Source organism: Myotis brandtii, unplaced genomic scaffold (assembly GCF_000412655.1).
Source record: "Myotis brandtii unplaced genomic scaffold, ASM41265v1 scaffold268, whole genome shotgun sequence".
Lineage (NCBI taxonomy): Eukaryota > Metazoa > Chordata > Mammalia > Chiroptera > Vespertilionidae > Myotis > Myotis brandtii.
This window is the reverse complement of record NW_005360187.1, coordinates 3,045,622-3,071,020: the sequence shown is the minus strand read 5'-3', so window position 1 is coordinate 3,071,020 and position 25,399 is coordinate 3,045,622. Positions and strand designations below refer to the sequence as shown.

At 47.7% G+C, this 25,399-nt stretch overlaps 1 protein-coding gene across 1 annotated transcript in view; it reads right to left on the bottom strand.

Moving 5' to 3' along the window:
• The window catches only part of LOC102255293 (filamin-B), an 85,582-nt gene that overhangs the window by 47,752 nt on the left and 12,431 nt on the right, over positions 1-25,399 (bottom strand). The window contains exons 4-18 of the mRNA XM_014541315.1: positions 23,449-23,567; positions 22,048-22,125; positions 20,676-20,838; positions 18,725-18,922; positions 16,046-16,183; positions 14,384-14,510; positions 13,314-13,450; positions 11,162-11,355; positions 10,070-10,183; positions 9,011-9,154; positions 8,491-8,614; positions 7,824-7,984; positions 6,768-6,858; positions 6,374-6,543; positions 1,373-1,490 (exon numbers count right to left, since the gene is read on the bottom strand). Coding sequence (XP_014396801.1) covers positions 1,373-1,490; positions 6,374-6,543; positions 6,768-6,858; positions 7,824-7,984; positions 8,491-8,614; positions 9,011-9,154; positions 10,070-10,183; positions 11,162-11,355; positions 13,314-13,450; positions 14,384-14,510; positions 16,046-16,183; positions 18,725-18,922; positions 20,676-20,838; positions 22,048-22,125; positions 23,449-23,567 — 2,076 coding nt within the window. The remainder of the gene's footprint in view (positions 1-1,372; positions 1,491-6,373; positions 6,544-6,767; positions 6,859-7,823; positions 7,985-8,490; positions 8,615-9,010; positions 9,155-10,069; positions 10,184-11,161; positions 11,356-13,313; positions 13,451-14,383; positions 14,511-16,045; positions 16,184-18,724; positions 18,923-20,675; positions 20,839-22,047; positions 22,126-23,448; positions 23,568-25,399) is intronic.

Here is a 25,399-nt window from a genome sequence, read left to right as displayed (position 1 = left end):
GTGACAGTGGTGGTGCCCCAACCCCCCTGATGGGCCCTGCTCTGTGCATGACAGGGGGCAGTGCCCAACCCCCTGATTGGCCCTGCTCTGTGCATGACAGGGGGCAGTGCCCAACCCCCTGATTGGCCCTGCTCTGTGCATGACAGGGGGCAGTGCCCAACCCCCTGATTGGCCCTGCTCTGTGCATGACAGGGGGCAGTGCCCAACCCCCTGATTGGCCCTGCTCTGTGCATGACAGGGGGCAGTGCCCAACCCCCTGATTGGCCCTGCTCTGTGCGTGACAGGGGGTGGCGCCGCAACCTCCCCATCGACCCTGCCTTGAGTGTGACAGGGGGCGGTGCCCCAACCCCCCAATCGGCCCTACCCTGAGCGTGACTGAGGGTGGCATCGCAACCTCCCGATCCGCCTTGCTCTGTGCATGACAGGGGGCGGCGCCCCAACTCCCCAATCAGCCCTGCTCTGAGCCCGACCAGGGGCTGCACCTAGGGATTGGGCCTGCCCTCTGCCACCCGGGAGCAGGCCTAAGCCAGCAGGTCGTTATCTCCCGAGGGGTCCCAGACTGCGAGAGGGCACAGGCCGGGCTGAGGGACCCCCCCCTCTCCCCCCCTCCCCCCGAGTGCACAAATTTTTGTGCACCGGGCCTCTAGTTTTATAATCACACGCTAAACTGCTGAAGCTGAGTGATAAGTACACCAGTGTTCATATTATACTATTCACTTTCCTTTTATATGCTTGAAAGTTTCCCTAATAAACTTTTTTCTTAATTTAAACGAAATGAAATGAGCTTGTAGTAATAGATACCGAACAAGCTAAAGGAATACTGGGATGAGGGCAGGGCAGCTGGGACGGTTCGAGTGGTAGTTGTGGCTTCCGAGTGCCAGGGAGCTGGCTCTTATGCTCGACTCCCGACCCTCATGTGGATGCCGTGGCCAAGGAGAGCTGGCACCGCAGATGCTCGCCAGAAAGCCATGTGCCCGACTGCTTTGTAATGAAAACATTCCAGTGTGGTGCCAGCAGTTACCGAGGGCTGGTACTGAGTTACTGTGCCAGGGACTGAATTATTAGCTCATTTAATTTTCTCAATATTCCCTTGAGTGTTCCTGACCACCTCCACACATACCCACCTCCTGCTCCTCCCCGCCACCCCCACCCCCTGGCTCCACTGCACAAACACTAGTAAGAAATGGGGCTCGGTGACCTCAAGCTGCAAGAAGGTTCCCAATGCATGGCCCCAATTCCAAAACAAGTCTGACCTACTACACCGTCTCTTCAGGCAGAAATCACTTCTCTGTGGACTGCCTTTTGAAGAGAATCTAGCTGGCAGCCCCTGATGTTGGTCTTCCATGACCCGCCCCTCCATTCATACACTTACTGTTTTCCAGTCCATTAATCTTTATCTTGCTCAGGTCCAGAGGGGCGGCCACGCCCACAGAGAAAGGGCTTTTGGGGATGGGGTCGCCGCCATAGGTGACCAGAACCTGCATGCTGCCCTGGAACGAGAGAAACCCGAGTTGGGTCCGAAGATACTAGCTTGGTGTTTAAACCTGCCTCCTGGACCTTTCATCCTCCCAGAGGCACGAGGCTTGACGCCAGCGGATACAGAAAGCATCTCAGACATATTTCTCTAAGCTTTTGGCCCCACGGTAAGAACACCAGAGAAGTCAGATACAGTAAGAGCAACCAATAACAGGGAAAACTTCATGAGCATACTGTGCTCTGTGCTCTTAGGCATTTCCTGGATTCAATCTCAAAAACCGTCCGAAGGGGTAGTTCCCCCTGTCATCCTACTTTTTCCAGGAAAGGAAACTTGGGCTCAGAGAGGTAGTCACTTCCCCCAAGTCACCCTCCTGGGAAGTGTGAGCTGGGCCTCACACTCCAGCACCCAAACCCATATCCCAGCAGCTCTGCCATCACCTCCCCACCCGCACACACCCCTCCCCTGGTCCTGGGGAGAGCAGCGGGGCCTGGGGGCCTCTCACAGAACAAAACCAGTTTTTCCTATGTCCTGGGAATCGATTTCCGGTCACCAAGCCGAGAGGAGATTTGCAAGAGTTCACCTGGTGCTATTAGGAGAGCGCTGCACAGTCTATAAACTCCCGCATCTGTGTCGGGGGACACGCGTGGCCAGCGTGAAGGCAGCTGGCCTGTGGGTGTGGTGAGCCCTCACCCGCAGCCCTTGGAGCGAGAGGTGCAGCGGGGCCTTATGTGCTGCTGTCTCCACGGCCAGCCCTGGCCCCTCACCTTAGCTTCCTCTCCCCACTGCCCCACCCTCCACACCAAGGCTCATGAAAGCCCACTGCTGTCTCAGTCGATTAAGATCCCCCTCACCTCAAAGAGGCAGGCAAGGAAGTTGGGGAGAGGAGCCCTGCCCGGAGTGCAGAGCTCGCTGGAATTCAGCCCCTGCTGAAAGCTGTTGCTGATCAAGTGTTAAAAGGGTGTGGCTTCTGGCCTGCATATATTTTCTCACATTCCCTTTATAATAACAAAGTCCGGGGGAAGGCAAGGAACAAATCGGTTGTATCAATGAAGAAGGGAGGACTGATTTTCCAGGATTTATTTGCTCTGCACACAAAACCAACCAGCCCCTGCCTCCAGGGTGTATAAAATTTCATGGTAAAATGTTCACAGGTCAGATTCAACAGAGCAGGGCCTGGATTACTTCGGCCACCACGGCAGACGTAACACGCTAGCCCACTCCCCACACGCCAGCTCACCTCAAGCTTTAATGTGCCCCAACGCCCCTACCTCCTGGAGGGCCAGGCCTCGCAGCCAACCCAGGGTTCTGGAAACCTCCACCACCCACTGCACGCATGCAGACGCCTCTTGGAGGCAAAGGAGAGGGGGGAAATCCTCCTTCAGCAAGCCTCCCCATCCCATAAGAGAAGGGGTGTTCTCGTTACACATCGTTAAAAAACAAAAAAAAATCCGATAGGAAGTTAACTCCCCCTTAAGTAACCTAAGGGGGGTGGGGAGTAGGAGAAAGCTTAGTCCCACCTGCGACGGCCTGCAGCATCTGAAGGTGTGCTCGGGCCCCAGCCTGTGCTATGCAGTGAGGGACACCTGAGCGGTGACCACTGGTGCCTTTACAAAGACTTCTTTCTCGGACTGCGGGGCAGTTTTACTCACCCCTACATGCTTCTGAGACCTTAATCTTATTCTGCAAAACACACACACACACATCCCCAAGACCGTGACCCGAGAGCTCAGATGTACACAGGACGGGAGCCACCTCTGTGACTCCGCAGCCACCAGCAGTCATACTACTTCAAGGGAAGGACTGTTATCAGAGCACTGCGTCATTTCCCTTCCATAGCACCAAGCCTTGGTCTGACCTTTGGGGGGTCCTCAAGCCCCAGCCTAAGTCCACTCCTCCGAGGCAAAAAGAGCTCTGACCACTATCTTCTGACAAAGCGAACAGGATCAGCCGGGTCATCCCCGGTCCCCAGCAGGCAGGTGAGCGCGTCAAGCTGTGGCTCGGGGACCCTGCAGGCGACAGCAGCAGCCTGCGGGCACTTGGGAGCAGAGAGCCAGCCATCAGGTGAGGCCCTGCTCCTCACACCACAGCCTGTGTTCAGAGGGCAGAGCGCTCACTCATCCGTCTCTCCACACACACCAGACAGCTGCACTGCTGGAAAGTTCCAGCCGGTTATTCCCTAAAACCACCTACTAGTAAGTGTGCCTGTGGGTGTCAGCCGCCTCCACGCCGGCACAGGTTTCCGGGCTGGTCCAGGCCTCTTAACTATAACCAAGAGCAGAGCTCAAAAGGGTACATGTATTTAACCCAACCTTGGGCTGTTAGGTGCTCTTCAGAACAGAGAGTTCAAAGGAGGAAGAGGAGTGCTGGCCCCACTGTCTAGCGCAGTGGTTCTCAACCTTCTGGCCCTTTAAATACAGTTCCTCATGTTGTGACCCAACCATAAAATTATTTTCATTGCTACTTCATAACTGTAATGTTGCTACTGTTATGAATCGTAATGTAAATATCTAATATGCAGGATGGTCTTAGGCGACTCCTGTGAAAGGGTCGTTCGACCGCCAAAGGGGTCTAACCCACAGGTTGAGAACCGCTGCTCTAGCGGATTACAAAGTTCTTAACTGTCTCTGAGCTAAGGCTTTGTTTATTCACCCATTGGGCTGTAAGTCCACATGGAGCGCCCACAGCACCAGGCCTGTGCTTGGGGCCGCAGAGGAAAGAATTTATTTATATATTATCCTATCCTTGGGGAACTCACAATCCAAGAGGAGAGATTTAATCTGTTTTCTATGCCCTGGGGCCGAGAGAAATATGCGGAATTGCAAGCTGCCCAAATGGCGAAACAGAAAACCTCACTCTAAACAGCGAAGGACCCGAGAGGCACCATGGAGCTTTTCCCACCAGAGGCACCATGGAGCTTTTCCCACCAGAGGCACCATGGAGCTTTTGCCACCAGAGGTAGTGACTGAACCAGGGCATCGCCAGGCTCCTAGGATGTCGGATGGGCAGCATTTGGACAAACAGCCCCAACTGGCCACTGAGCGTGCAAATGTCCTTCCAACCTGCTGCTATCAGAGAACTGGATGACCCTGACCTTGGTGACTGGAGTAAGGACCTTCCCACTCGAGCCTCATATCAAATGCAAAAGAAGAGGACGTGGGCTCCCGACCTCCACCTCGACCTCAAGCGGCAGCGGGGTCATCCAGGGCAATAGTTCTAAAATCCTTCCTGGGATGCAGGTCAAAACCTAAGCCTGTCCTATTTCTGCAGCTTACTTGTTAGCAGCGCACAGAAACACACAGAGCTATGTAGGTACAGGATAAAGCAAGAGTCTAAAACGCTGTTGGAAGAGTCTATGACCTTGTGATCTGACCAGTGTGCGTGTCCATGCATTCTGGTACCTTCTCTGGAGGAAGGCGGAGTGTCGGCAAGAAAGATGACATCAAGCTAGTTCCCCTGGAGGAGAGGCCCTCACCAGCCCTCAGGAGCATCAGCAGGAAGATAGTCACCTACTGAGCACTGAGCAGCCTGATGACAAAAAGGCAATCTGTCGACAGAAGTCTTAGTTTTACCACTACTAATAATGAACCCCTCATTAAAGTAAAAAAAAACAAAAAAAAAAACCCAACCTACATAATAAAAGCCTAATATGCAAATTGACCGGACAGCGGAACAGCTGGTCACTATGATGCACACTGACCACCAGGGGGCAGACACTCAATGCAGGAGCTGCCCCCCCCCCCCCGCAGGCCCCAGGCCAGCCAAGGCGGATGCCAGCAGGGGCCCTGATCACCCCCTGGTCACCCCACAGATTTCGTGCACCGGGCCTCTAGTAATAATAATAAACCGACAGGAAGAAGCACATCTGGAGATAAAAAGCCACACTGGTAATGTGCCACACAAACCTGCCCCAGAGAAACCCCTTTAGAGTCAGGGAAGTTCTCCCAGTGAAGATCCCTTCTCTAGGGAAATGGTGCCCTCAATGCAAGGGACCTCTACCTTCACTCGCCCTCACTGTACCCCTCTGTCTTCCCCACGTCCTGGCCAGGTCACTGAGTGAGGCTGCAGAAAGCACCGCCTGGCTTCTCCTACAAATGGATTCCTCACCCGGAGACTGCTCTCCAAGAACGAAGGTGTCTCAGAGGTTTGGGGTGCCTGTTTAGGACACTCTGCATGAGCAGTAACAGTCGGGCTTTTCTGCAAGGACACCTGCTCCCCAGACCCCAGAGGGTGGAGGTGAAGAAAAACAACTTCAAACAAATAAACATTAACTTACACAGAGGGGTAGTTTTTTAGGCTCTGATTGCCCAAAATAATCAGAGCAAAACCCCCTGGAGGGTAAAATCCTGTCTGTATTCCTACATTTTGTAAAAGGGGCCAATCTGGGGCCCTAAATAGCATTTTAAGCCTGAGGGCCTAAGGGCTGAACACGGGCTCTTTGAGGAGAGACTGTGAGGAAGACCCCACTATAACACCTTGTAGAGGGTAAACTAAGCTAAAAGGGCAGGAAGAAAAAACAAAGGCGTGACAACTCTCTCTCTGAGTAATCAATCGAAGACTAAAAGGAAGCTGGTACAGATGGCAAGAATGTGTATAGAAGAGGTAGATATTAGGTTCTGAATTTCACGAGCATTCCTCTAATTTCACGAGCATTTCTCTGCTAAAACGCAAAACGGGGTAGAGATTGGGGTGAGGAGAGATAGGCTGGCTTCCCGCTTATTCTTGGGGATCCTTCAGGCCATCCTGATCGATCCCATCAGGTTCAGAACAAAAGGCATGACGAGCCGTATCCCACAGGGGAACACAGATTACACCTCCGGTGTCCAAAGTGACCCAGCACAGCACGGAGGGGAAGGGGGCCTGGACGGGCCTGCGGTCAGGGGATGGGAAGGGCCCTACCTGCTGGGTGGGTGTGTACTTCACAGTGTGGGAGTAGTCGTAATTATCGATGATGTCCAAATCCTTCACCGCTTCGCCAGGGTGGGGACTGCTGAACTGCACATTCAGTGGGGCTTTTCCGGCCCCTTTGGTGTAGACAGTGAAGTGGGTTGGTTTCCCATTTTCCACACCTGGAAAGATAAACCGTGAAGTGAGGAGACAGGCCTGGCTGGAGTGGTTTCACTTTTAGAACCAGTCTGACAGGTTCGTCAGCACCTGCTCTACAGCGGCAGCTGGAGCCAGAGCTCTCTGCTGACCTGGAGCCGGGCCTTGGTTCCTACAGGCCCCGCACCGAGCACGCCCACTGACTGGCCTGCAGAGCCTCCAGGATGGCCGGGCACACACGCCTCCTTACCTGCTTTGCTGAGGCCCGGGCCTTCCGCCTTCACCTTGCTGGCATCGTGGGAAGGGTCCACTTTGACTCTGAAAGGGCTGGCGGGGATTTCCTGCAGCGGAGACACTGTCTCAGTAGGAAAGCCCCTGAAGCTACGGCCAGCACTTAGCCTCTGCCCCAGAGAAAGGAATCCCCGGCACAACTCTGATGTTAGCGGGTGGTGAGCAAACTCGTTACCACAGGTCAAACCCCCACATTCTAGCACCAGGTAAGGGCCATCATCGGTCACTTAGGATGCCTGGATCCCCTACATCACAGGCTTTCACCCATTTTCTTCACGGCCAAACAAAGGTTTCCCACAAACTAATCTAGGAACGCGGAGCCTTTAACACCAATCGTTGAGTAGTTAGGATGCAAAATATACCAATGAGAATAAAGCCAAAAGTGACAATAATATATGGGGTCAGAGGGAAGGAAATGTCCCCTATGGGCAGCGGAGAATGCAAGGAATTGATCAGAAGTAGAATGGTTATCATTCTTCAAAAAGAATGGCACAGACTGTCAAAATAAAGGCAGAACAGGTTAAGTGGGTGAGGCCAACTCAAGACCAACACCTTCAGAAACAGAACTTCCCTCGGAGGTCCCTATTCTTATGCAAGGTTAATTTGAATCATGGGTTCCATTCTCCCCTGTGGTAGGTACCGCTTGCCCTACCTTCACTGTAATTCATAAATTGGAACTCTACCTGAAACTTCAAAGCTCCTCTCTCTATAAAAGTTCCAAGGCTGAGGCCAAAGTCATGGCTTCAAAGAGGTCAAAGCAGAACTCAATTACATTTCACACAAAAAGTTGATGGACATTTATAACAAACCAATTTCCATCCAGAGCCCTGCTTTGAACTGCACTGAATACACTGCCTCACTTTCGTTAGAAAGTGGTAAAACTTTAGTTCTGTTCTCCCTCCCTACCCTTTCTTGGTTTTAATGAACCAAAGAGGAAAAGTACGGAGCATAGTTCTGAAGACACTTCCCCAAATGCGTACAGGTGGCCAGAAAGAACTGAGGCCCCCCCACACACCTGAGATGCAAAGAGAACTTTGATTGTGTATCGCCCAGCGGCAGGAGGTACATATTTGACTGTAAACGTGTCGTTGGCGTTGTGAATAATGTCAAAATCCACGTCTTCCTCATCTTCACTCAACACTCGGGCATCACATTTGATGCCAACACTGACATCACCTGGAACAGACCAGCTCATTAGCACCAGCTTACAAGAAACAGCATGTCCCAAACAATCACTTCCAGCTCGGGAGAACACCCCAAAATAAGTAACTGGCAAGAAACACAAGAGAGGGATGGTGGTAAGCCCGGGGTTCGGAGAAAGGATGGAGGATTAGCAAAGATATAGCTAATCCATTTGATGCCAACACTGACATCACCTGGAACAGACCAGCTCATTAGCACCAGCTTACAAGAAACAGCATGTCCCAAACAATCACTTCCAGCTCGGGAGAACACCCCAAAATAAGTAACTGGCAAGAAACACAAGAGAGGGATGGTGGTAAGCCCGGGGTTCGGAGAAAGGATGGAGGATTAGCAAAGATATAGCCAAGGAACTGACACAGAGCCTCATTAGATTACCTATTCCAGGTGGACCACTTCCTGGTTCAAAGTTCACTGCCTGGTACCATTATTAAAAGAACTTAATTCCCCAAGGAGCAGTATTGGGTGAAGCTCCCTCTCACCTTCCCCAGCCTCGGTACAGTCCACTGTGAAGTGAGTAGGCTCATTTGCCTTCAGTCCACTTCGCTCCACGCCTGGCCCAAACACTTTGACCTTCTGGGGATGGCTACCCTGCCCAATGTGGACCTAGGAGACATGGAGAAATTGTAATCAAGTCTTCCTCCACCTGGACGCAGGAAAACACTGTTAGTTAACATTGTTAGAGATAGTCCTTTTGGGCAGGAAAACACTGTTAGTTAACACTGTTAGAGATAGTCCTTTTGGGCAGGAAAACACTGTTAGTTAACACTGTTAGAGATAGTCCTTTTGGGCAGGAAAACACTGTTAGTTAACACTGTTAGAGATAGTCCTTTTGGGCAATCTAGAGCACTCTGCCTTCAGGGCACTCCATCTTTCAAGGCGACCAAGGAGGATGGGTTCTTCCCAGGAATCTGCCTTGGCCATCAGGCATGCATGGAGTCCAGACCTGCCACAGGACTGGGCTTTTCCATACCAGGGCCAGGGTTCCGTCTCACAACCTACCCGGTAGGGGCTGTTTGGGATGTTCACACCTCCCCAGACCACAGCAATGGTGTGCTTGATGGGTTTAACTGGGGTGTATGAGCAGGCGTACGTGCCGTCCATCCGAGTCTTCATATGGATGTCAATGGGTTGGCCTTCTCCATCCTGCAAAAGAGCAGGGGCTAAGAACAGAACTGGCCCTCAACTGTCTTCATCAAACAGAGCCACCGTGGCCTCCCAAGACAGCCAAGTCACAACGCACTCGTGCAATAAAACCACAAGGAAAAACATGCCGCTTTCTCACATTACAATGGCCATGACCACAGGTGAGAAGACACTACATGCATTTATTTATTTTTAATTGAGAGCAAATGGCCAAAAGAGAAAACCATGACCACTCAATGCTTAATTTCAATGCCTACACTGAAATCTTTTCACCAAATTCAATTAAATTAACTTATTTAATAAATCCTTGTTTACAAACCTCTCATCATGGCCTAGGTAGCATCAGCCACACCAAGACATTTACAGGGAAATCTGAAACAATCAAGCCTTGTTTTGTTTCCATAGAATACATATCATAAAAATAAGAAAAGCACCCTGCTACCCTAGCCCGTTTGGCTCAGTAGATAGAGTGTTGACCTGAGGACTGAAGGGTCCCAGGTTTGATTCCGGTCAAGGGCACCTGCCCGGGTTGTGGACTCGATCCCCAGTAGGGGACGTGCAAGAGGCAGCCGATCAATGGTTCTCTCTCATCATTGACTTTCCTATCTCTCTCTCTCTCCCTCTCCCTTCTTCTTTGAAAGCAATAAAAATATATTTTAAAAAAAGAAGAAAAGCACCCGGCTTTACATGTCTTCTTTGAAAGCAATAAAAATATATTTTAAAAAAAGAAAAGCACCCGGCTTTACATGTAGGAACCCCATTTACTTCTCACATAATCCATGAGGTTAAATATTCTTATTGTTCCCAATGTGTAGATAAGGAAACTGAGGATCAGATGAACCGAACAACTTGCCATTGCACTGTAGGATCTTGTCACCTGACAATTACCTGCACAGGTGACCCCTGGAGACATACCTGAGCAAATATCTTTAAGGGAGCTTTTCCAGCATCCTTAGGATTCACGGTGAACTCAGCCAGGTTGTTGACAATGCACCCAGATTTCTCCAAACCTGGCCCGTACGCTTGGACCTGGGGCAAAAGGCCAATAATGATTGTCTTTCTGTGCAATGAATGCCCCCAACTAAATCCCTATGTGAAGACTGGTGACCAGGGGCCACCAGCTTTACAGCACCTACGTAACAGGATGGTTACTGGAAGGAAAATGCTAAAGTAGGTTCTAACTTAAAAACAAAAAACAGGACCATTAACCTCTCATGAAAGAGAAAGTTCTCTATAACCAGGCCCCAAACTAGGCTGGGCTCCTTGCCTTATTCCGAGCTGACATGGAGAACTTCTAGTAACTGGATCAGGGACCTCCAGCCATGCCCAATTCCAATGTTACCCTTTGCTACAAACAACATTCTAAATGTGTGCGGCCCTCAGAGAGCAAAGGACCGGCAGACAGCCTATGGACAGCTGCCCCTGTGGGCCAAGAGCAGCACACAGGGGGCCTGGGGCCTCCTCCTTTCGGCCAGGCTGGCTCAGACTTGATGCTTATCAGTCTGCAAGGGGCGTGAGAGAAACTCTTGGAAACACGGAAAATACGGCTCTAATTTAAGAGAAGGGAGCTGGGGAGAAAAAAACACACATACCATTATCCATAGAACATCTTGAAATAATAACCTCAGAAAGTGGCAAGACTGAAATATGATGCTCCAGGTTGCAAGGAAACAGCTTCCTATGGAGCCCCCTGCATGGGCCATGCACTGGTCTAAGGGCTGTCTCTATGCATGTTAGTGACCTCCTGGAATCATCCCAGAAGCTCTAGGAAGCAGACACTCCTATCATTCCCACTTTACAGCGGAGGATACCAAGAGTCAGAGGTAAGTTTCTTGCCCAACATTAGAAAAATGCTCAGTGGTACCACCATAGGCCCGTTTCCTTCCTAAACTCTACAAGACTCCTCTCTGCCATCTTTTAACACGCTGCTTAAGGCACCTCTTCGGGCACCAGGGAGGATCCCAGAAGCCATTAAAGAGAAGCCAGAAACATAACAAGTTGATTCACCAGATCTGGGTTATAGTTTCCTGTGGCCGGGTGGATGAAGGCCATGTACGGACTGTCCTTGATGTCCTCGTCATCACACATGATGTGAACGGCATATTCACCAGGCTCCTTGGGCCAGTACTTGACGTCACACGATCCATCATTCTGGTCATCATACTCAATCTTCGCCTGGGAGGGGCCTTCAATGGCGAACCCTGGGGGAGGGGAGGGGGTTGGGGGGAGGGCTCCCTGGTTACATGGGGAAAAGGACCTATTCTATGTTACTATCAACTCCCTCCCTCTGCCTGCCTAAAAAGCCAAGTGTTGCCCAGAAGATTGAAACCTGTTTGTGTCCCTTTCCCACAAAACCAAGCCTACTGAGTCTTCACTAGAGATGGAAGAATTGGATTTTATACTTTTTTTTAATATCATCTAACAATAAGGTCAACCAGCAAAACTTTGTTGGCAATATGGAAATGTACCGAAAGCCTTAAACCAATGCCCACCCTTTCCCCTACCAAATCCGCATTTGGGCTTTTATCTGAAGGAAATAACCAAGGATGTGTGTAAACAGATACAAGGATAAGCATTGTTTTTATAGTAAAACCCTGGAAATAACTGGAGAACCCGGTAAGTTATATTCATGCAATGGAATTCCATGGAAGTCATGGAAAATTGAGATATGTTCTATATTTATCTGAGGCAGGAAGATAAAAAGACTTCCCCCAGATATTTTTTGTGGCAGATAAGTATTTGTATGTGTATGCACAGAAAAAAGTCTAAAAGAATACGCCAAAAGGTTTAATATATCTCTAGTCTACAAGGATAGACTGAAATGTTTATTTTCTCTCTAGAAGGAAAAATTTAATGTAACTTCTTATTTTCCCCTTTTTGCTTATTTTTAGTACCTAAAATATAGATCCTCAAACTATGGCCACTAGGCCATACCTAACCACTGCCTGTTTTTGTAAACAAGGTTTTACTGAAACAGCCATACTCCTTCGCTTATGTATTTTCTACTGCTGCTTTCATGCTACAACGGCAGAGTCGAATAGGTGTGGGAGAGAATATGACCCACAATACTAAAATATTTGCTATCTGATCCTTTGAAGAGAGATAAATGCTGGCCACCGATCTAAAATGATCATATATACATCAGGTGTGTATTTAAAATGCATTCAGTTATGCTCCAAAGAATATTTACTCCCTAAATTTCTGATTTCAAAAAAGTTAATTCATTCATCTAAACTAAGGAGCAGTCAACAATATTAGTTGAGTGCCTACTATGTTCTAGGCACAACATCCATAGAAAGCCTTTAGTGAAAGCATGTCAAATTCACAGCCCACGGGCCACATGCGACCCACAATGAATATTTGTGTGGCCCAGCCAATGAACAACATGTAAGAAACGTTTTAATAAAAATTTTGTAACTTAATTTTCACAATATCCTGTTACATATATTATTAATAACGAACTACAACGTTCGCTAATGACTGATTACTATAATCATGTTGCATTCATTTCCCTTACGTGCCTTACACGCAGGCGCACCATTTCTCTTCACTAGTACTAGCAGCGAATATTTTAGCAGTCGATTGCCACGTCATTAGTCTTGGACTGACTTGTTTGGTGTGCGCAACAGGAAATATTTCGCTTTCGGAGAACAACAAAAATAGGTTTATCTGTGTTACGCTTATTAATTTGTGCAGTTATCAGTGTCTGGTAAAGTTAATGTTCAAGAAAAAAAATTAATTTTTATTAAAATGTTCTATTATTTTATGTTAACGATTACTCATTTCTTTCAGCCCTTTGTATTCATGCATGTCTCTATCGAAATAAACCTATGTTTCTATGAAAATTGAAGCTTTTGTTTTTTTGCGGCCCACATAAACTTAGACCTTGTTTATTTGGCCCGTGTTAGCCTTTGAGTTTGACAGGCTTGCTCTAGTGAAAGAATGAATGAATGAATGAAGCAGAGAGCAGCCTGAAGGGCAGGTGGAAAATGGGAACTGCAATTCCATAGCAGTGTGCAGAGGCGGCCTCAGGTGGTGAGGAGACCGGAGGTTAAGGGTAGTGAGGCTCAGGAGGCCCCAACTCTCGGCCTAATACCGGGCCCAAGCACCCCTATAATCTCAGCCCTACAGAAGCTGCTGGTCAGCTGCATCCACTTACCCAGAGACCCCACCTCAGCGCCAATGGACTCCACCACGAAGTCTGCCGACCTCCCCACAATCCCGCCATGGAGGCCAGGGCCCCACGCACGGACTTTCTGCATGCCTGCTTCAGGGCCAACCTGAACTTCAAAGGGGCTAAAAGGAAAGGAACAGAAGAAGCATTAACGAAGTTTGTAAAGAAGGGGCTAAATACAGCCATAAGCTGTTTATGCCTATTCTTTCCACTTGCTGGATCCTCTGACCCGCAGTCCCAGTCTCCAGTCAAGCCCTTCCTCCACGCAGGCCCCCCACAGCCATTGTTAGGTCAACAATATAATGTGCTGTCTCAAGGCACTCAGGGGGCCACTGGGTTGGTGCTCAAGCCACACTGCCTTGCACTGTCTTTCTGGTCATTTACCTTTTGTGTGCAGGGCTCACGAGACTGTAACAAGAAAACTAGGTTGAATAGGCGTTAGCTCATACATTAATGAATGTGTTTTAACTTTTATGCAGGAAGTAAAAAAAAAAAAATAGTTTGCTTAGATTTTCAGACCCTATAATATGCCCAGATATTTCTCAAGGTAAACTGAATTTATTCAGAGTTTAAAGTTGCCCCCAGAAGAGCTGGAAAACATGTAAACACAGGGCAGGCAAACTGCACGCCCACACGGCAAAGCTGCAGACTGGCCCCCTTGATTCCTGCCTGCGCTCACGTAGAGGACTTTAATGTAAACCATAGCAGATTTTACCCCATGGCATTCCTGAACAGAGGCATGCATTGAAAGAAAGAGAATCCCAGTTTATATAAGGGTATAAAGACACACAGTCCATTTGCTCTCTATTACTGCTCCTTCTGGCTTCCCCGCCTCCCACCAGGCCCAAACCGCCGGCATTTGATTTAAAGCAAGGCAGCTGAAACCACAGTGACTTTTTGCTGCTTTTGAGAACAGGCCAAATGTCTGTGAACTGCCAGAAAAAAAAAAATGTTTGCAACAAAGCAGATCTCTTTCCCTCCTGCAGCTCAGGAAGCCACCACGGTGAGCCTGCCCTGGGCCCAGCACCTCCAGAGACGTTGGAACAGAGACTCACCTCTTTGGAATGTGGTGTCCCCCCCATGTGATGGCAATGCTGTACTTTCCCGGGGTGCTGGGGTAATACTCGAACGCATAGACTCCATCCAGAAAACCTTTTTGCTTCACCAGCTCCTCCAGGCCCTCTGTGAGAAGAAAACACACCACCTTTCCAATGCAATCCTCGGCTCAGAACGAGAACCCGGAAGACAAGAACAGAATGACAGAAATATCCACAAACGTGGTCACAGAGGAAAGCAAAGTGGGCCACCTAAGTGGGTGGGACCCCTAAAACCTGAGAGATTAATCCAAAGCTAAAAATGGGCCCGTCTCTGCTTCAAATTGTGGGGAATTGGAAGATTTCAGCTAGCTGGCTTTAGTAGGCTCTCTCAGCTACGAGGGGGCTACGCGGCCAGAACCTCCAGGGACTGTGTAAAGATAAATCTAGTTGCATCTCAATTTTTCCTCAATAATTCTACCCATTTTAGCTCCCCCCAAAACTGGGGAGGGAATGGATGAGTATTTGCCATGAGTTCCAGGTTCGTTTCCTGGCATATCTTTTTCAACTGAAGCCGGACAATGAAAGTGAGAAAGCTCTTATGTGCTATCTACAAGGAGACAGATTTTAGATGCTCTACCACAAACTCCAGAGCAAGCCATCAGGCAGGGACTTGTTTGATGTTGAGCCTTGAGGTTTGGCTGGGAAAGCCATTTCGTCAAGTGAGAATCTAAGGTCAGGAAAAAATCGCCTCCTTGGCTCCTGTAGCAACAAGCCAGGAGGGAGGGCAGCCGCAGAGCAGCTTGGCTCTAGGTCTGAGCAGTCTAGAACCTTGGCTGCCCTTGGGGCTCAGCCTGCCCCAAAGCTTGGTACTCTGAGGTCAAATATTAACTTTCTGGAACTCAGAACACCCCTGCCCAGCCTGCTGGGAACACAGAAGGTAAGAGCAGTCCTAGCATAGGAAGCTCAAGATTCCACAAGTCAAGGGCTTCTGCACCTGCAACTAGAAATGCTGAGCTGCTTATCTGTTCCAGGAGAAAACTTGAGGATGGTCCTCACCCCCATCCTCACATCGACTGTCTCCCTTCCCAAAACAGGGAGCAAGAATGAGTTGCAGGGTACAACCCGCCTCTCCACGGATGGCATTTATTTACCAGGAAATTTAACCTTAGGGAATCTGATTCCCCTTCTATAAGCACGGATCATAGTAATTAGGTGCCTGACATAATTGCATAGTCTATAAAATGTAACCTATAGTGGGAAAGTCACTGGCTTCGGAGACTATGCTTGAATTCCAGCTCAGACACCTACAAGCTGTGGGACCTTGGGCAAGATCCTTCCTCTCTAAGCCTACGTTTCTGCAAATAAAAAAGGGGCCCCTTCAGGTTGCTGTCCCAACCAAAGACAGCATTTCCCAAAACTCATTGCATCACTGCTCCTTCTACTCCCAGAAGCCTTAATACAATGTGAGTCTGCAGAACCACCACTGTCCCCGCCTGCAACCAGGACAGACATTACAAATCAATCACTGCTTCCTTGCCTAGGGAGCCCAGGTAGCCTGAAGTCTTTGACACAGATCTCTGGGATACATGGATCAGAACTGGCCATGGGGTGAAATCCATATGCCAGGCTACAAACATGGCCGAAATCACACCTGAGAGGAGGGAAGAAAGGAACACTTACTAGGACCCTTCACAGTTACGCCAAGCTCCCCGCTTCCAGCGGCTTTGGTGTCAACTTTGAAGTCCGCCGTCTCCCGGATGCGGATGCCTTTGGGCTGCAGGCCTCGGCCACTGGCCCGGCAGGCGTTTGGATTGCAGGCTGCAAGCACAATTTCGACATCAATTCAACCTTTCATTCTTTAGTCAGAGTTGAGCAAGCCAAGGTAACGTGGAGCCACCCGCCAAGAAAATATTTGCTCTGCACAAAGAGTATGCGGCAGTTGCTGGGACCAGGGGTCCCGTTTAGGGAGCACACCAGGCAGCAAACAAGGACACAACATAACTTTGTCCAGCCACGCTGCGGAGGGACTGGAGAAAGTTCCTTTGGCGAAGAAAGCTGGAGGGCACAGTGTGGACTCCCCGGGCTCCTGGTACCGGCTGAATCCTGGCATGTATCCCCTCGGTGGTGAAGCAGAGTTAAGACCTAGTGCTGGACACTGTTCAAACCTCATTGCTATACTCAAGGGCCCACTAATTGGGAAGACTGGGCTTCTTCAAGTCAACTTGAAAAATGTAGCGCTTGAAAACATCTGACCGGGCTCCAAACTTTGGGTCAGTCATTTCTAAAGGTCTAAACAGTGTTGTTTTCCCCACAAAGAGCCAGAAGATAGCTCGTAAGGAAGCCAGTGCAACCCTCCGCTGGCCAAGGCAGACAACCATTGCAGTGCCTTCCGTCACAGGTCCTAGGAATGTGGGCGGCTGGGAGTGCAACTACTAGCAATGAACGCCCCTCTCAACGTGATTTCTAGATCTGGTTAAAAAAGCTAAATTTGTGAATATAAAAATTAAGGGCAAAGGTAGCTTCCAATATTCCTTACATGAGGTGCACAAAACTACTGCTCCCTGGAGTCATCAGAAGGTTGATTAAAGACTTCCTTGAACCCTAGGAATTCATTGTCAACATGGGCAACCTTCTGATTAAGTATAGAAATGAGAGATTAATGGGTAAAATGTCATGTTGTTTATTAAGTGACTTTTTTTTCCTAAATCTGATACTGCGTATTTGACAGCTCTCTATACACTATGGGTCTCGAACCCCAGAGGAGGAGACTTCAGTTTACTCCATAGAAGGAAGGTAATTTCTCCTCTGGCCCCTCCTCTCTGCAATGTCCTCTTTGGCTATTTGGCAAACAATTGCTTCCCTAAGACACATACACACATCCTTGGAGTTAGAGATGATTTTAGGTGGTTCGTGGATGAATGTAAGTTTATGGTAGCACTTTGTGGCAAGTAACATTGGTTTTTCACTATGATAATGATGTCAGCTTCTTTTTTATAAAAAATCATCTAAGTAGAGGGAGGATTAGTACATCAAGAGAAGAACTCTAATAAATAAATTCGATCCAGTACAAGTGATGGAGACACATGCCGGGAATGAGAAAGGTAATCCATGAGAGAGAGGAGGTCAGGAAACACTACTGGAACTAGGATAGCCATTCAAATGCTTGCATTATGTCGAAAAGAGTTTTGTTAATGAATATGCTGGGGGTTTTCAATTTGTCAAGGGGAGAAAAGTTGGTCATACCAGGAGTAAGTCACAGGACTTCCCTTGGAGGGTTTAAATGTGTCTTTAAAAAAAATAAATACTCATGGAAATTCTGTACATGGGCAATGGTCTCCATATCAAAAGGGTAACTACTTAGTTCATATAAACACTAAATAGAGCTGAAGAGTTGGAAGGAAATTGCCAGATTCTCCTCCGTTGTGAAATGTTTAAATGTAATTAGAGAGCAGGCTTGGAGTCTGGCTGGACAAGCTGTGAGAACAACTGTACTGTCATTTCCTGAGGCCACAAACAGCACAGGCTCGCTGACATTTGCAGGCAGCACAAAGACCTGGCACCAAAGCCCCACCCAACCAGCCCTTACCAAGCAAGGTGCCTCGGGCCCAGTGCTCTCAGCTAGGAAGCCAACAGCTTCGGGGTCCAGGCGGCCCAGAGGCAGGATTCAGAGGAGGAAGCCAGGCCTGCAGACGCAGATGCAGGACAGAACAGGAAAAGGCAAGTATTGATTAGAAAAGGCAGCAGAGCTAGGGATGAGGGTAGGGGGAGGAAGAGCAACAAGGAGAAGGAAAGAGTCTAATAGGAAAACACCTGCTTCCCCTGCAGAGGGAGTTCAGCAGTGTGGTTAAGGGGTCGACAGAGACCTGGGTTCTACTCCTGCCGACGCCTAGCCCTTACTCACCGACACCTTATGTTATCTAAGTCTCAGTGTCTCCATCTGCAAACTGGGGATACTAACAGCACGGGGAACACACAGGCTATTGTAACAATGAGATGCAGTCATACTAACTGCCTGGCAGCCAGTGAAGGCCAAACAGTGGAGGCTGAGGCTGGGGGGGCACCGGCAATGCTATTGCTGCTAACCTCAGCCCCAGGCGCCAACCCCTCCGCGGCCTCAGTCCTGCACTTCTCAGTGAGGAATGACTCTCCTGGACAAGTGTTTTGGGGAGGATTAAATGAGCTAATACAAGTAAAGCACTGAAGTCACTTCGTGGCTCATGGAAAGATATTAATATCTTGTGGACTAAGTAAGCCACTTGCCACAGAAAGGGGACAGAGGAGTTCAATGACCATTCTCCTGGCCTTGGGGCCCAGCCATGTGCACAGACAGCACACCTGGTCAGCCACCCCAGCACTCACCTTCCCCAACCTGTACAACGAAGGGACTCTTGGGAATGGTGTCCCCAGCAAAGGTGACCTTGACCACGTGAGGGCCAGGATGCATTGGTTTGTATACACATCGATACACCTGGTTTCCTTTGTCTTCCACAAGCAGCTCCACGGTGTTCTTCCCCTGGGGATCTTCTACCTCAACCCCAATGTCACCCACGCCGGCACCTAGGACAGAGCGAACATTCCATAAGCCCAAGTCACCTTCTCGGAAAGCTCACCGCTGGTGAGTGTAAAAGCAGATACAAAATGCAAATGGTCCAGCCAGCATGTCTCAGTGGTTGAGCATCAACCTATGAACCAGGAGGTCATAGTTTGATTCCTGGCCAGGGCAAATCCCTGGGTTGTGGGTTTGATCCCCAATAGGGGGTGTGCAGGAAGCAGCCAATCAATGATTCTCTCTCATCATTAATGTTTCTATCTCTCTCTCTCCCACTTGCTTCCTCTCTGAAATCAACAAAAATATATATTTTTAAATCTATATATATAAAAGCCTAAGCGACTGGCTGACCTGCTGACAGGCCGACCGGCTGGTAGGTATGATGCAAACTGACCACCAGGGGGCAGACGCTCAATGCAGGAGCTGCGGGATGACAGCAACTTTGCAGAGTGACCACTCACACTCTGGGACCCCTGCTGGCCGGGGAGGGACCTCGGGAGGTTGGCTCCAGGGCGTGCCTGGCCCCTCTCGCCCCACCAGCTACGTTGTTGGCCCAATCCCCACAGGCCAGGCCAAGGGACCCCACCTGCCAGAGGGACCCCACTCACTCCACAGATACGCTTTGAGCCCCGGCGCTGCCCCAGTGGGGCTGGCCGGGGAGGGACCTTGGGAGGTTGGCTCCAGGGCGTGTCTGGCCCCTCTCGCCCCGCCAGCTACGTTGTAATTAATTTCCTTTCAATGTGCATGAATTCGTGCACTGGGCCTCTAGTAAATAAATAAATGAGTAGAAAAATGCAAATGAAGGAAACAGAGGCACTCAGAAGGGCCACACCAAGACATTAACATTCTGCCACGGGGAAGGATGGTGATGGCTGAGCGTTCCTTTTTCCCATTCTCTGTTTTGTAAATTTTCTACACTGAAAAGAAGGCAATTTCAAGAACTGTCTTATTCATCCCTCCCCACTCTATCCAACAGGACCTTGCACAGAATCATCTAGTAGATGATTCTTCAAACTTAGTTTCTTCAGAGGAAAGGCTGGTTTTGAAAAATCTAAAAATATAACCAATACATTTGAAACAGAGAACAGACTGATGGTCGCCAGAGGGGAGAGGGATTGGGGCCTGGCTGAAAAAGGTGAAGGGGTTAAGAAGTACAAACTGGTAGTTATTATCCAACAGGACCTTGCACAGAATCATCTAGTAGATGATTCTTCAAACTTAGTTTCTTCAGAAGAAAGGCTGGTTTTGAAAAATCTCAAAATATAACCAATACATCTGAAACAGAGAACAGACTGATGGTTGCCAGAGGGGAGAGGGATTGGGGCCTGGCTGAAACAGTGAAGGGGTTAAGAAGTACAAACTGATAGTTACAGAATAGTCACAGGAATGTAAATTACAGCATAGGGAATATAGTCAATAATACTGTAATAACTACGTGTGGGGCCAAGTGGGTACTTGAAATATTGGGGTGACCACTTTGTAAAAAGTATATAATTATCTAATCACTATTCTGTACACCTGAAACTAATACATAATGATACTGAATATAAACTGTAATTAAAAACTTTTTTTAAAAAGAAATTAAAAATAAATAAATTTATAAGGGTATGGGGGCAGGAAGGGAGATGGATTGAAGAAAGTTATTTTTGTTGTTGGTTGTTCAACTTAAAAGACAAAGGTCAGGCATCCCGAGCCTTTAGGTTCCTGAGGATTATCTCTGGCTTTACAAGGAAGACTGATCCATGGAAGAGGGCGTGTTACCTGCTGTGTAGATGTCAAAGTAGGTGGGCTTATTGGCGATGTTCCCTGCAGCTTCCAAACCTGGGCCTTTCGCAGTGACTTTACTGGCATCTCCCTGGGCCTTGTCGACATTCACTTCAAATGGGCTCTTAGAGATATGCTGTCCTGCAAAGAGTACTGTGACCTACAAGTGACAGAGAGATGATAAACACTCACTTCTCCCTGCCCAGTGAGACGACCAGAAAAAGCCACGTGCTCTGTGACCTTCTCTTCCCTCCTCCTGATTATCCACACAGAAGTGGCTGGACCAGGAGCCCTGCTAGTAGCCTGAATGGAACTCCCACTTGACTCCATCAGACATACGGCGGGCCTCGGATGTCTGACCTTCAGCAAACTAAAAACACTTACATCTGATGTTTAGCCTCTCTAGTAGGATAGAAACACTTATATTCTAATTTCTAGACATTGAGCCCTTTAAGGGAACACTGAAGAGGGCCACTGTTCCTCAGAATACAATGTACAGTTCCAGGATTTCAAACCTAGAGTCAATGTATTTTCAAGGGACCAAGATCATTCCCAGACATGTGGATTTGGGAAAAAGTACAGATTTCCATCTAAAACTTGAGCCAGAGTTCTCATCTCTTAAATTTGGGGGTTAGGTTTCCTAGAAAGTGAATAAATTAATTATATCATAAATGCTTTCTTCGAGATTCATGATGTTCTAAAGGTAAATTCTATATGGGCATGGTTCCAGGTGAATTCACTAAAGCCCAAGGTGGTGAGTATGGTCTATATCTCAGTGGCATGGTGCACAGGGATAGGCCGATATGTGCTGTTGAAGGCTTTCTTCCAACGAAAGGTAGACTCCTCGATCAGTCCAGTCTCTGCAAGACTTCCTTGGTCTCCATCCCATAAGCCAACTGGACACCAACTCAAACAGAATTCAAAATGTTGCTGAGACAAAGGGTCTGAGGCCAAATCCCCAACAATTCTCCAGGTACATGAGTGGGCTATTGGATTCCGCTACAGTCCACTGGCCTTCTCCATGCCAGCAGATGCTCTAGAACACCTCGAAGGGGACATAAGGCAGCATTACAGACAAAGCCCAGGGCTTAGCATCTATACTCCAGGCATGTAGCTACAACCATTATTACCTAGACAGTTAGAAAAATCTGATATTACAATAACCTAGTGGAATTCAACCAATCAAGATTATTAGCTAATATCTCAAGTCCGGTTCGTGGGGATCCCAAATTTCTCTATAATGAGCACGGATACTTTTATAATCGGGAAAGAAAATCAGAAGTTAACTTCAGAAAACCCTTTCCTTCCACACATATCGAAGCAAGCCCAGAAGAGTGGTCCAAGCAATAGCCACGACACCTCATCTTACTTTGTGCAGCCCGGTGACCTTGGGCAGATACTCCACAGAGTATGTCTTGTTCTTGTCGCTAGCAGGGGTCACTTGTGCCTAGGATGGAAGATGAATGACAGTCAGAGAAAGCACCAGGTGTGAGTAAAAGAATCCTGTGCCAGCCAATCTCCTGCTGCGAGCTGGCAGGTCAGGAACCTGTCCTGGCTATTTCCTGCCCCACTATTCCTGCAGGACACCCCAGGGGAGGAAGAGCCTGAAGTTACAGAAACAAATCATGTAGCACAAGGTCAGGACTCTCTGCTGACTCAGAGCTGAAACTCTCTAAATGAGAGAGGCTATAAAGCAAGGAACTTAAAGCTTCATTGGCCATGTAGTAATTAAGCATTTATGAAATGCTGGGCCCAGTGTTAGGTACCCAAAATAAAACAAATCAGGCAGAATTCCTGACCCAGTGGGAGAAATGGACAGTATGCCAGTAAACTCAGAATTTCAGATGGTACATAGCAATAGGAATATATAGTCTTAAGAAGATAAGCAGCCGAAACCGGTCTGGCTCAGTGAATAGAGCGTCAGCCTGCGGACTGAAAGGTCCCAGGTTTGATTCTGGTCAGGGGCATGTACCTGGGTTGCAGGCACATCCCCAGTAGGAGATGTGCAGGAGGCAGCTCATCGATGTTTCTCTCTCATCGATGTTTCTAACTCTCTATCTCTCTCCCTTCCTCTCTGTAAAAAATCAATAAAATATATTAAAAAAAAAAAAAAGAAGATAAGCAGACAAAAGGAACAGTATGTGCAAAGGCTCTGAAGGGAGAATCAAAGGCTGGTCAGAGTGAGAAGAGAGTAGGACATTAGTATTGTTACTGTATTGTATTTTATCAGTACTGTATTGTTATTTTGCCCATTAGTATTTTGGCCATTAGTATCTAAATCCTCAACTTGCCCTGCTGGTGTGGCTCAGTGGTTGAGCATCAACCCATGAACCAGGAAGCCATGGTTCTATTCCCAGTCGGGGCACATGCCCAGATTTCAGGCTCGAACCCTAGTAGGGGGTGTGCAGGAGGCAGCCAATCAATGATTTTCTCGCATCATTGATGTTTCTCTCTCTATCTCCCCCCTCCCTTCCTATCTCTGAAATCAATAAAAACGTATTTTAAAAAAAAACAAACTCAACTAATGAGACCTTTGCTAAATTCCAAGTATCCTTTATTTTATTAAACATTGTGTCCCTGGGTATCAATTTATATTCATTTTCAAGGTACAGCCCTTGGGCAAGTTACTTTAACCACTGTGAGCCTCAGGATCCTTTTGGTAAAAAACAGTGTTTGTTGTGAACTTCAGTGGGGAAAATGGAGGCACAGTCCCTGGCCCTTGACAAACTCCCTGGGATGCTGACAGGGGAGGCAGCACCCTCCGACATACCTCCTCTTTGTTCCCTTCTGGGTCCTCGACAAACACCATCAAGTCTCCTTGCCCGGCGCTGATGGTGTCCACCGTGAACTTGGCCGGCTGCTTCACCATGTTTCCAGTGGGCTCGATTCCTGCCAAAGGTTTACACAAGCACATTTCAATCTGGCCAGCCTGACACAGGCCACAGCCACTGTGTTCCCTCAGGAAACTGAGAGATGGGACTCCGTCCTGCAGCCACCGCATGGGCGATAATCCAATAACTGCCGTGTCAAGAATAATCCAATCGGTTCCAATCCCTAATTCTGTCCTTGTTAGTTAAGCAACAATCAATTCTGAAATAGTCAGAGCAATTCAGCCAGAAATGGATACAATTATGAAAATGATGTGTGACTAGCAGTAGAGCTGGCATTGAGAGAGGTGATGTGGGGAGGTGGGGGAGATGAGGTATGGGAGAATGGCTCCTTTTTCATTAAAGACCATTTTGTATTATTTAAAATATTTAAAAATTGCCTTCAATTCTTTTTAATTAAACTTTTTATTTTGAGATGATTGAGCAAATTAATTTGAGACAGATTCACATGCAGGTGTACGAAATAATCTCCTTTATCCAGTTCCTCCAATGGTTACATAGTACAAAACTCTACATAGTCAAAATACAGACCATTTCCATTCCCACAGGGATCACTCCAGTTGCCCTTTTATAGCCACACCCACTCCCCTCCCATCTCAGCCCCTTCCTACCCCAACAACCAGAAATCTATTCTCCATCTCTAATTTTGTCATTTCCAGAATATTGGAATCATATGCTATGCAACATTTTAAAATTGTCTTTTCCACTACCATAATTCTCTGTAGATTCATCCAGGTTGTTGCCTGTATTATTTGTTTGTTCTTTTTATTGCTGAGTAATATTCCCTGATATGAATGTACCACAGTTTGTATAACCATTTACCCACCGAAGGCCATCTGGGTTGTTTCCAGTTGTCTATTACTGATAACGCTGCCCTAAACATTCCAGTATAGGTGTGAACATGTTTTCATTTCCCCGGAATAAATGTCAAGGAATGCAACAACTGGGTCATATGGTAATTGCCTGTTTAGTTCTTTAGGAAAAACTGCCAAACTGTGTTCCAGAGTGGCTGGAACATTTTACATTCCCACCAGCGATGTATTCATGATCCGGATCCAGTTTCTCTGCATCCTTGCCAGCATTTGCTGCTATCACTACTTTCTACATTAGCCATTTTGATAGGTCATAGTGGTTTCAAAATGGATTTCTCTCCCTAGCAAGTTGGTTCAGTGGATAGGCATCGGCCCACGGACTGGGTACGATCCAGGTCAAGGGCACATGCCCAGGTTTCGGGCTCAATCCCCAGTAGGGGACGTGCAGGAGGCAGCCAATCAATGATTCTGTCTCATCATTGATGTTTCTATCTCTCTCTCCCTCTTCCTTCCTCTCTGAAATCAATAAAAATATTTTTAAAAATCAATGAAAAATATCCTCTTGTACTTCTATATTTCTAAGCACTTCTCTACAGCAGCAATTTTAAACTTGCTTGCCACAAGAATTTTTAAAACATGCAATACCTGACTATTTGGTCAGGGTCACTGACCTCTTTTCCCTTAGATTGTCAAATTTAAAAATGACAACAGCAGCCCTAGCCAGTTGCTCAGCTCGTTGGAGTGGTGTCCCATACACCAAAAGGTTGCGAGTTCAATTCCTGGTCAGGGCAGGAATGACTCTTCCCCCATTATTCTTCTTTTTCAAAATTGCTTTCTCTGCTTTTTCATATACATTCTGAAATAATAACCTTTTCTATGTCTACAAAAAAAATCTTGCTGGGATTTTAATAGCAATTCTGTTAAACCTATATGACAATTTGGGAAGAATGGACATCTTTACTCAAACTTTCTCAACCCATGGAAGCAGTTAGTATGTTTCTCCATTTATTTAGGTCTTATT